The 12,415-nt window shown below is 41.0% G+C and overlaps 1 protein-coding gene across 1 annotated transcript; it reads right to left on the reverse strand.

The window, feature by feature from the left end:
- Nucleotides 1–3,617: 3,617 nt before the first annotated feature.
- On the reverse strand, nucleotides 3,618–10,567 carry RAB9B (RAB9B, member RAS oncogene family). The gene is made up of 3 exons (XM_012644881.1): nucleotides 10,400–10,567; nucleotides 5,612–5,684; nucleotides 3,618–4,419 (listed from the first exon to the last, which is right to left on the reverse strand). The coding sequence occupies exon 3, from the start codon at nucleotides 4,375–4,377 to the stop codon at nucleotides 3,772–3,774; it is 606 nt and encodes a 201-aa protein (XP_012500335.1). The 5' UTR covers nucleotides 4,378–4,419; nucleotides 5,612–5,684; nucleotides 10,400–10,567; the 3' UTR covers nucleotides 3,618–3,771.
- Nucleotides 10,568–12,415: the final 1,848 nt, after the last annotated feature.

Consider the following 12,415-nt stretch of genomic DNA (forward strand, 5'->3'; position numbering starts at 1 on the left):
TGCTGTGGCATCAGCCTAGCTCACAGCAACCTCAAACTCCTGGGCTCAAGCGATCCTCCTGCCTCAGCCTCCCGAGTAGCTGGGACTACAGATGTACACCACGACACCCGGCTAATTTTTCTATTTTTAGTAGAGACGGGGTCTCGCTCTTGCTCAGGCTGGTCTCAACTCCTGACCTCAGGCGATCACTCCTGCCTCGGCCTGCCAGAGTGCTAGGATTACAGGTGTGAGCCACCTCACCCAGCCTTATTTTGTTTATATTTTGTGATGGTTTAACATTTGTTTTAAATTGATAAAGAAATAAAGTGGAGAGTTAAAAGCCAATTTCCAGCCCCAATACTCTTCATGCATTAGAAAGTGATATAAAATAAAAGGAACCTCCCCATTCCAATCTTTTGAGTTTGCTTCCCAATCAGTACAGTAGTATCTGATCACTAGGCAGTGGCTGCGTGGAGTACCATGTGAAAAGTGATCCAGGGGCCACATCCAGTGCAGCCTGGAAGAGTGACTTGATTGATGAGTACTGTTGATCAGACCCACCAACTGCTTAAAAAGAGAAAGGGAGGGAAGAAACACAAACATTGTATGTTGGTTATTCAAAATGCACTTTTTATTCACTTTAACACAGATGGTTCTTTACAGTTGGAAGAAAATATCCGATACACAATTTTGAGATTTTTTAGCAGCACCTGCAACAAGAGGATTGTGGAATACCTCAGGATAAAACAGAGATGGCTGAGGCAGGCACAAATTAACCTGAAAGTCATCAATCCACTGAAGACATATGGAATCTGAGGCCCCCTGAAAATTAGCCAATACATAATAAACTAAATAAATATTCTGTATGATGTTTTAATGGATCATTGAAAAACAGTATAGTCCTAATTAGAAATATATTATTTCAAAAATCTAGTGTTCATTAAAAATGACCTATTGAAAATATTGCACTGCACATTCTGGGATACATAGTCAATTTCTAAACCTATATGCACAGTTCCTGGTACTCACAGATTTCAGCCTTTGGTGTTTTTTAACCTTACCCAAACTATATGTCAGCACCCCACTGAGTGTTACTCACCAAAATGCCACTGTTTTTGTCACTTAATGTTAAGTGCTCTCACTAAGATGTTGTGTAGTAATTTGGCAGAAAAAAATTGGTATGGCTAAGAGGAAAGGGGCTTCAGTTGACAGGCTAATAAAATTAACACTTGTCTTGGATGGACAGGATGCCTATGAATTGGATACCCATGTAAGTTTTTTACTCAAATGACCCGTGCCGCTCTAATAGAGACAAGTACTTTTGTGAGTTGATGGAGGTCTTCGTGAAGGCCTGAGATCTACAAATAGAAACTATTATAAGCAGAGTGCAAGTAGAAAGAGAAGGCCCCAGGTCTCATGCACTTAAAAATAATTAGCATTTAACACTTTTGACGTACAGATTTTCACCCTAACATAATTGTAGCAAAATGATCATAGAACTTGAAAACCAGTGCGGCTGGCTATAGGCATAGGCAGGATAGGGACCAATACTTAAGAGCTGTGGGGTCCCAGTTCTTACTTTGACTTCTGGCATCAAAGTTAATTGAACAATAGGGTCAGGACTATATCTTATTTGGAAATATGGGTACGCCTGGGTTGAAATACTGTTCTCCTCTTGTCTATGTGGCCAAAAAGTCCCAGAGCTCTTAAAGCACATAAGGTCCCATGTGTAAGGCTGATTCCATATGTGGCTACAATGGAGAGGTCTAGGCTGTATTCCTGTGAAAGCTCCCACTCCCTTCCCGGCCTAGGTCTCTTTTTGGGCTCATTTCTAACTGTCTCTCACTATCTTGGGTCACTATTCTTATCACAGATGTTTTAAAGTACAGATTAAAAACTATGCAGGACAGGCCGGGCACGGTGGCTCACGCCTGTAATCCTAGCTCTCTGGGAGGCCGAGGCCGGCGGATCGTTTGAGCTCAGGAGTTCGAAACCAGCCTGAGCAAGAGCGAGACCCCGTCTCTACTAAAATTAGAAAGAAATTAATTGAAAAACTAAAAATATATAGAAAAAAAATTAGCCGGGCATGGTGGCGCATGCCTGTAGTCCCAGCTACTCGGGAGGCTGAGGCAGGAGGATCGCTTGAGCCCAGGAGTTTGAGGTTGCTGTGAGCTAGGATGATGCCACGGCACTCACTCTAGCCAGGGCAACAGAGTGAGACTCTGTCTGAAAAAAAAAAAAAAAAAACTACGCAGGACAAACGGATCAACCAACAATAACCAGACTGCATATTCATAATACAGTATATAACTGGCAGTCATAACAATCAAAAATTGTCAAACCACTTTTGCATTAATATTTTAATATGGTATCTTTAGGGTATTCATATCAGGGCTCATAAAGATTACTCAGAGCTTAAGAATTTTTCCTGCCACAGTGCAAAAGCAAAAGGAAGAACTATGTAGTTGCTGTTAAAAGCTGATCACAGAATGGTTTGAGAATTTTTAAAGTCCCTGTCCATAGTCTTAGCTGTTATCTTCAGATAAATCTAACCACAGCACGGAACTGACACAGTTTATAGATTCATAGAACTTAGAGCCAGAAGAGACCTTATACTGAACATGTAGCCAGTACAGAAATTCCTTTTATGGTATTTTAACAGATGGTCATCCAGTGAATATTTTCACTGGAAGGGAGCTTACTATTAAGGCAGTCCATTCCACTGTTGGACAACTCTAATTATAGGAAATTCATTCTAACGCAGGGTTAAAATCTGCTCTTTTGTCACTTTTAATGTCCTAGTTTGGCCAGCTGAACATACAGTGCAACATACAAGAAATAAGTTCCTTCTACAATAAATATTTGAGTTAAGGAACCTTGTGAGAAAAGCCCATTATCTTTTCTGAAGCCTTCTCCGTGAGCCCAGCATGGTGGATCAAAGGACCATCTAAATTATGAGCAGAAAGCACTGCACTCAAAGCCATATACTAAGCAGCATTGCTAAATTGATAAGAGGTTTTGTCAGAGAAGCAACATCTCTATGCAGCAAAAGTAGACTTATGAAGTAAAAGCAGGCCAACCATTTATTTGCAGGGGTGGTTGGCATATTTAAGCATAATCCTTTCATTAGTATCCCGTGACTTCAAACACAAGGAGTATAATCAATTTCCAGAGTCATTAGAGTATCTCTTATTGAGATGGTATTTTTTGAAAAGCTCAAATGGGAGCAAACCATACATAAGGATTTACACAAGTCAGTGTACATCATTATACTTTTGCATTCCCAATCATTATAACCTCTTTATAATTCAAGCTTAGGAATTCTTGTTTGCATCATTATTTTTATTGTAATACAGCTCAGAGTCTTATTTTTTTCCCTTTGGCAGAAATGTCAGAAACTGCTTGGCAAGAGTCTGATGGTGACATTTGTTAGTTGATTAATGGAATGCTTTAAGGAATAGCTGTAGCTCTTTAACTCCTTCATGCGGCTGGGATCTATGTTTAAACTTTCATTTTAAAAATATTTAAACCTCTCAGGACTAAAACTTTCAGATAAGTCCTGAGACACACAAGAAGGGGAAGTAGTAGAAATCACGCAAAATACACTTGGCTTGATAAAGCTTTTTTTTTTTTTTTTTAAATCGCTCTACAGCTTCGATTTGAAAGGCTCTGTTTCACAATCAGAACCTTATCTCTTACCCTCTTGTGTGCATGTGTGCACTTAGAGGGGCACAGTTATTCATATACTACTGACTGACCAATTTGGGGCACACTTTTAAAGGCTCCTTACTTTTAACAGCATGAAGATCCTGCTTTGGAGCCACTGTTCAAGTCAATGGTGTGACCTAACATGCAATGCTCCAGCTGTTCCTCTACAGCCAACACCTGCCTGACAGCTTCTTCAAAGGCCACTGTCACATTAGTATCATCTTTGGCACTAGTTTCTAGATAAGGGTAATCCCCATTTTCCATGCACCAGGCCTGTGCCTCCTCAGTAGTCACTTGCCTATCCTCTTTGTCTACCTTGTTACCCAGAACTACAAAGGGAAAGTGCTCAGGGTCCTTCACATCTGCATAGTAAATAAATTCCTTCTGCCAGTTACCAAGGTTCTCGAAGCTCTGCCGGTCATCCACGCTGAAGGTCAAGAGGCAGCAGTCTGCTCCCCTGTAGAAGGGTGTCCTAAGGCTCTTGAAACGTTCCTGCCCTGCAGTGTCCCAGATCTGGAGAGTTACAAAGCGTCCATCTACCTCCAGATCTCGATTTAAGAACTCTACCCCTATGGTGTGAAAAGCCTGGGAGTCAAATTTATTGGTTACATAACGGTTCATAAGTGAGCTTTTCCCAACTCCACCATCACCCAAGAGAATGACCTTTAGGAGCAGGGATTTCCCACTCATTGTTGCAGCACCAGAAGGGGAGGACTTTGTAACCAAGAGAACCTGAAAATAAAAGGAAAAGTAGGAGGGAAAACAGTTAAACCTGAAACTGAAATCAACTTCATAGCAAATTTCTCTAAATTATGAGGCCTTCTAATTTAACTTCTCTTGATTCACGGTCATTAATTGATATAGTACAGAAGAAATAAAACTCTTTTTGCATAAGGGGGAAAATAGGTCTTGTTTTTCTGATGTCTCTTGTCTGTGCCAGAAAAATGGCTGAATGCCATGGGTGAATGGACTAGCAGATGGTCCTGTAATTTGGTTCAGTTCTGACCCTATTCTAGGGAGAGAGCCTAGAACAGGAATTCCAGTTAAATGTGTGACTATTTTAGCTTCCAGTTTGGACAGTTCCAAACAAGAGGCAAATAGTATGAAAAAAAAATTTTTTAAATAGTATGAAATTGATTTGGGATTTGAAATCTGTTCCCAATAGAACCAAGAATTATTGAAAAGAGAAAGCTGTGAAAGCTGGATTCTTGATTCTGTCTGTAGAGGTCTGGGCCAGAGTTAGACTGGATCCCAGAATCTGGAAGAGAGAAAAAGGTTAAGTTTCTTCAGGAATTTAGCCCCTCATACTTGCATTAATATGGATACCCCCCTAAGGATCTTTCATAATCTTTTCTTATGGAACAATGGCACTGAAGTTGATGACAGTTGACTAATATCAATATAATAGCTATCATTAAGGGAGAAAATCTTGAACAGCTTATTAGTTTTTGGATTTAGGTTTTAATCTCTTAATAGTAACATATGAAAACATACAATAAAATCTAAAGTGCTAATAATTATATGGTACCCTTCTTGTTACCTCTACAACATGTCTATACATGGAATACCTAGAATGCATCTTACAATAAAAAGATCAAATGCTTACTGACTAACTACCTTTTGCTATATTCTGTCGGATACTTTCACGTTAGGTTCGTTATGTGAACTCAACAATGGCGAGGATAATCAGGCAATATTTATGCAAAGGACACAAAGGGATGAAAACTAATCACTAATCAAAGGAGCATATGCAAGAGAGTTTCTGGAAGCACACACGTTTGGTATGTAATTTAACAAACTCAGTAGTCCTTAAAATTATTTTTGAATGCATGTGCACTAACTATATATTTTTCCAAATATTCATTTTTAGAGATCAAATTTAAAAATATCTAAAAGTCATAGTGTGCCCCTATGAAATACTTACCCAGTTGGGTTTTGTCACAATTCTAATATTTTTCTTTTTTCCTGTTGTTGTTTTATTCTTTCTTTTTAGAGTTCTAAAAAGCAGAATAGGAAACGTTATTTTTTTTAAAAAAATCTGTAATAAAATAAAGTTAAGGCTATATATAAAAATACATTCAAGTCAGGAAAAAAAAAGAACCCAGAGCAACCTCAAGTAACCTATAGAGGATGCTTTTCCCTCAATATATTTAAGAGTTCCAAATGCTATAAATGCTTAACATAAGCAAAATAATTTTATTGTAAGAACTTTAACTTGACCTAATTTGAGTGTACTTTATACAATTTTTTAGTTTTATGTTGTCTTTCCATTGAATTTTCCATTCAAAGTAAAAGTAAATCAAAGAAAGCAGATGGTATTCACAATAGATGATATTCAGGAAAGAAAAAGCACAGAGTAATCTAAGATACGTTGAAATCCTAAGTCAGAGATGAAATTACTTCCCTCTATACCTACCAACATTCCCATCTCCATGAAAGTTATTAGTGCACTCACCAATCTGCCTCAAACTTGTCTCTGCAATTGATTCCATAAGAAGAGGAAAAAATTATGTTTGTGGGCTTCCTATTTACAATACAGTATCTTCTCTTGGCTAATTATGTTATTCATTAATTTATGTCATCTGTCTTGAATACAAGTTTTAAAAGTACTTAGCTGGCCTTATTAAATTCAAACACACCTTCGTTTAACATTATAGGGAATTACAGCAAGAATATTATTTAAGCAGCATCAAGTATACTGGTCTAAAAAGAAAAACAGCTCCTAGATCTATTGAGTGTTCTTTCTTACTGAGGACTAAAGAAGCTTTTTAAAAAAACTCGGTTGTTTAATAATCTCATGTTATTTTTTTCAAATATAGATAAAGCATATAAGGGATTTAATATATATCTAAATCAGTAATAATGAATTTAAATAATAACTCCTAAATTGATAGACCTTATCTTCCTTTTTGGTCTATATCTCCTCTACAGAATTCTCAAGTTTCCTACAATTCCTGATTTTTGTCATCTTTTTTTTCCCTGCTCTCAAATTGCTGTCTTTGGAACTAGCTCAAGTAAAAAACATTTCTTTAAATGGAGATGAAACAAGTGTTAGCACACTTCTTTATTTTTTATACTGGTCTGCAGGATAATTTTACAGAGCAGAACTCTTGAACTCTTATTTGAAAAAGTAACAGAAGTACAAACTTGGGCATGATACTGATGGCTGGTATTAAGGGTCCATGCCAAATGAGCTTCCTTAAGTTCCTAGCAAACAGGTGTTCACATCATTAAATGATTCATTGACCCTACTTTCTCAGCTTCACGTGAACTCAATGGATGGGTCAAGGACTGAGTGAATATGGAAACCAAATGCTCAGCTCCAGGAATAATGATGATGTATTAATAACTATCTGAGATAATGCTGCAGTTGCTTGTGCATTCCCTATTTGGTCACGTGCACACATAACTTCTGGGTACATAGGCTCTATGCCAGGGAGAAAGGAGGAAAAGCAGTGTGGTTTACTGTTAAGAGCCCTGGATGGTAGCAATTAGGACATCAGGGTCTTCATCACTGCTATATCATTTATTTTATGAACTTGGGCAGGTCATTTAATCTTTCTCTATTTCAATATCTTCTTATATAAAAATAGAGCAGATAATATCTGCCCTATTTAACTCACTGGATTTGGGGAAGAATAAATATCGTATGAAATTTTCGAAGATTTGCAAGTATTTCTTGAAAAATTTGGTGTGAGATTTTTGTTCCTCTTGTTCCTCCATCTCATTCCATTCGCTGGTGGGGGCCTTGTGGCTCAATATTAACCCTTCTCAGAAAGGGCCTGCTAGTGGGAGGATAACAATTCTTCCTTTTTTCTTTCTTCCATATCCAAGAATGACTTGTTCCTTAACAATCTTGAGCATCTACACATGGCACAAAATCTCAGTATAGGAGAAACTTTAAGGGTCTTCTGCTCCAATCCTGTTACTGATGCTTTGAGTGCCTACTGTGTGCTGTATTCTTACTAAGGTGACCCTCCACTGTCCTCTACTGTCTCCAACTCCTATTTGTTTGCTAGAAGTAGAAATGAATACAGTTTAGGCTCATTGCCTTGCCTTAGGTCACTAAGTCCTGCTGATTTTTCCTCACAATATCCTTTTCTAGTCCCCTGCTACCATCCTCCTTTTGGCCTGCATCTCTTCACATCTAAACTATTGTGAAAGCTTCCTGGCTCCTCTCTCCCTGCCTTTGTTTTCTCCCCACCCAATCTACTTTGCAAAGCTTCATCCCTTGAATACACACTGGGTGCAGATACTGTTGGAAATGCATAAATGTTTAAGGCTAGGTATTGCCCTCAAGAAGTTACAAATCAACATAGAAGCTTGAGATCTCAAGGTTTACAGTTCAAATCATATCATTATACTGCCTTATTTTGTTAACAAACTTTTTTCTAAGTATGTCTCTCCTACACAACCAATTTTAAATTCCTGGATAGTAAGGCCCCTGTTTGTGTGTATCTTTGAAGCCCCTTCAGCATGCAGCACAGGATCCTCCATGGATAACCCAATAAATATTTGTTTATGAATTAACTGATAAGGTAGATGCTCAGAATTAATGCCTATGAATTGATGCCAAGGTACAATAGATCCATAGTTCTGTAAGATGTCCAAATACTATTATTTATAAGGTGACTAAAGAGCAGAAGTTATGAACTTATCTGGATCATTTTCCAAATGGGACTTAACAGAAATTCTACCTGTTGAAAGTCAAGGAAAATGCTCCAGTTTCCTTCCCCTTCCCCTCCCCTCACATTTTAAAAATAAGTACATACATTTCTCCATTCCCACCAAAACCAAGAGCAGAATAATTATCTCTACTTGATATTGTCAGTGAGTGTTGGCATCTTCACTATTATTCATCCTTGTTTGAAAATGTATGTGATGTCTTTAGTACATGCTTCAATTAAAAAGAACTAGCACAATGTAAAAGCAAATGAAACAATTTTTTCCTCTCCCAGAATATACCAGATTTAATCCAAACCTTAAAAAAAGGTAGCATTAAGCAGACAAAGGAATTCTTTGATAACCCTAACTATGTTTACCAGGGAAGTCAAATGCCTTATGCATTTTTTATGGGTCTCCTATCAAGCTAGGATTTGGACCAAAATATTTATTTTAATTTTGGTCCCATTCAGAGAAAGATCTGGCGTTAACTGACTCAAATAGTCAAGAGATGCAATTCCTTTTTCCTACTCCCCACCAAAAAGATTAACGAGCACTCTCTAAGGATAATGTATTCACTTTTTTTCCCCTCGATTAGGGTCTCAGCCTAGGACAGTAAGGTGAATTAGGAATTCATGTAACCAATATTCCTCAGTTCTTTGTTCTTTAACACACTTGCGACCCTCCGAATCTGCTATGCCTGCACCCACACGGCCTAATTAATATTATTGTATTTAGTTGGGGATGTTTGGGGGTGGGGGTGAAGGTGGGGGAGGAGGCAGTAAAATGAAAAGAAAGAGGTTGAACCTTTGAAAATAATACATTTTTGTGTGATGATGGAGCGAAGAGAGGCAGAAAAGCAAATTGATAACGTCAGTTCAGTTGCCATGGAGTCGAATGATGCTCACAATCAGTAGTGCAGATTGCCCAGGAGCAAGTCTTGAGAGGGATGTGTACTGCAGGCTGGGTGGGGGAAGATCAAGAGGGGAGGGCTAGGCAGCGAATGACAGTGGCCCTGATGGAAGTCTGCACAGGGGAGGAACCATGGTTGGACCTGTGGAGAAAGCCCATCTTATGGCCACACAGTGGTAAGGGCTACTCAACTCACTGTTGAATGCTGGCACAATATTTGGAAATATTGCCCTGGAGAACTGGGCGCGGCTTTCATTAATCTATGTAAAAATCAACATAAATAAGAAATGATTGGATCTTTGAGACCCTCTAACTTAAATGGTGTAGGTTGTTTCCAATACAACCTGATGCTTGGTGGTGGGGGTGGGGGTGGTGCTCCATAACGGGGAAGCCCTCTGACGTACTGGATTCATTTTGCAGAGCTAACAAATTATCAGCTACATCCATCCTATAAGTCCAAATGCCACAGCCGTCATGTCACTGAAACGCTATCCCCACATTCATGCTTACAGTTACATCCTATATGCAACTTCAAGGGTCCAAGGTGGAATCTCACGTGTAACCGTTCACTCATCGCAACCACAGCTCTGGGGCTATGAGCCCAAAGGCACGCTAGATAGCAATTTGGCACTGTCCCCAGGCCACTTCTTCCTGAGTAGACTGCCCGGAGACAAATAGGTAGGTAAGGTTTGGATTACATTAAGCCAGCTGAGTACAGGGAAAGGAAGCTTCCTTAGGAGACCCGGGATGCTGGCATCTCTATGACAGGGGCACTATTAGCATTGGGATCCTAGAAAGTGAGATGTCACGCATAGTCCCAACTACCTCAGACCCAGGTCCTCTCACCTCACCCCCGGCTCTTCGAGCGAGTCGGCTGTGGCGCATGCGCACTGAGCCACACCCGCTCCCCACGGAGCCCTGCGCCTCTCGCCCGACTGTGGCAGCCGCTCCGGATTACTCAGCAACGCCCCCCTCCACCGTCACCTGCCCCCCAACTCCGGCCCCAGCATCGCTTAAGCCCCTTTCCCAAGCTGCGAGTGGCCCCGGGGATCACCTAGACCCCCCTTTCTCCTTCCCGCTGGCCGCCCGCCTCCCGGGTCCTCCAGCCCCTCTTCCTGCCCACACGCAGGCACCTTACCCAGTACGGTGGGAAGGAGACGGGAGAGGGCCGCGGTGCCGGGCAGCTCAGCTCTGCGTGCCGGGAGTCGGGCTCTTCAGAGACACCGTCACCGCTCCTGCTGCCGCCTCGTCCTCAATGGGGCAGCAAGTGCAGCTTGGACCTCGGTGGCCTGACAGCTGCCGCTCGCGCCCGCCGCTGCAGCCGCGCAGCGTCTCGCGCCCGCGCCCGCCAGGGGAGGGGGCGGGGCCCGCACCGCCTCCTCGTGCCCCTTTCTTGGCGCTGGGGACCCGGTGTGGCTGCCTCCCGCCCTCCTATGTGGAAAGCGCTGCCTGGCTCGCCCACTCTTCTTTCACGCTCAATGTCCAACCCTGGCTTCCCTTGTCCTCCTTCCCCTCCCCTAGCCGATTAGCAGGCACAGCGGCAATGGACCGTCAAATAACTGCTCTCTCACGTAGCTCCTCTGCAGTCTGGGGCCGAAGCCCTTAGGCAGGGCTAGCCACTGCCCCACTTCTGTAGTTACCCTCCCGATCTACCTCATTTGTCCTGGCTCCAAATCCCTTAATTTTGCCAAGGGGATAGCACAGACATCCTCTCGTTTCAAATAACTGAGGAAAACACAGGATCACAGCACATGACTAGGCCTTCTAGTTAGCTACTGCTCATGAAATTCTCAGGGCAATCCAAAAGGAAAGGTCCACATCTGTAGCTCAGGCATAGAAGACACATTGCCTTTTACCGTTACCAGCTAACGTTCTAGAGGGCCACACGGACAGCACTACCTGAGGTGCCTGGAACCGTTCTGGGGTGGAATTCAATGTTCCGGTTGTGCCTAGCCGCCCAGCCAGTCCCTTCTTGTTGTTTCCTGTGGTCCTCTGCAACCTCCAACTAGTTTGTGTATCTCTTCCCCCTGGAATAAAAGAAAGGCAAAGCTCCTGAGGTCATTTAGCTTGCACTCTACCTCTCTGTCAGGCACATCCATCTCTGAATCTTCCCTATTGTCTGAAACCCCATTCCTGTGTGGCACTGGCCCTCACTCGCCACACGCCCCCTTAAGGCCCTCACACATGTCCTCCCTCCATCTAGGCCACTCTCGCTTTACCTCTTCACAACCACTCAATGAATCCCTGCAGGCCCCAGCTTAAATGTCACTTCTCAGGATAACCTTTCTTGATAACCCCAGAATAGAGTCGGTGCCCCATTTATTCTCTCATAGCCTGTAGCTTGCTGTATTTTTCCTTTATAACACTTACCTGTTTATGATGGTATATTTAAGTGTATGATTAATGGTTGACAGCTGTCTTTCCCACTAAACTATATTGCACTATGAAGTCAAGGACTATAACTGTTTAGTTTCACCATCATGTCCCCAGAGCCTAGAGCAATGCTTGATGCATAGGCCACGCTCAGAAAATATTTGATGAATATGAATGAATGCTATATAATCAATATTGTTATTTTAAAATAAAATAAATAGATCTAACTGAATTCCTTGTGCTCCTATTTAACCCAGCCTCACTCCCCAGACAAACACATGAAAACACTTTTTTGATGGAGGAGAGATGAACACAATCTTCTAAATCAGTTTTTTTAACTTGTACATTCTAAACTGATGGGCCCCAAAATATGTATATGTATTTATAGATTGTATCGATGTACTGTGCATATACACGTTACACATTATCTTATACATACATTATAATGCATATATAGTAAAAATACTCCAACACAGACATTTTAAAAGAATGAGAAAAAATAAATATATTGATGTTCCAATGTTTTCTTTCTGCACCCCAATACATTGTTTTGTGAACTGCTCTAAATAACAGTTCTTCATATTACAGTCTCTCATCTTCAGGTATAATAATCTAGAGATTCCTTTGTCTCTTTGACATAGGTGCTATTTTCCAACAGTTTAATCATCTCTGAGAATCCCCCAAACTTACTTGCAAATTTTAAAGGTCTTTTACTTTCTACTCCTGGATACCTAGTTCTGTAGTCAGGATCTCATAACTGCTGAAGGCATCACACATTTGG

The sequence above is a fragment of the Propithecus coquereli genome, unplaced genomic scaffold (assembly GCF_000956105.1).
Source record: "Propithecus coquereli isolate 6110/MARCELLA unplaced genomic scaffold, Pcoq_1.0 Scaffold104, whole genome shotgun sequence".
NCBI classification, from domain to species: Eukaryota; Metazoa; Chordata; class Mammalia; order Primates; family Indriidae; genus Propithecus; species Propithecus coquereli.

What these genes read in the sequence shown, in the direction of transcription:
- RAB9B (XM_012644881.1), bottom strand. Translation starts at nt 4,377, where the DNA reads ATGAGTGGGAAATCCCTGCTCCTAAAGGTCATTCTCTTGGGTGATGGT.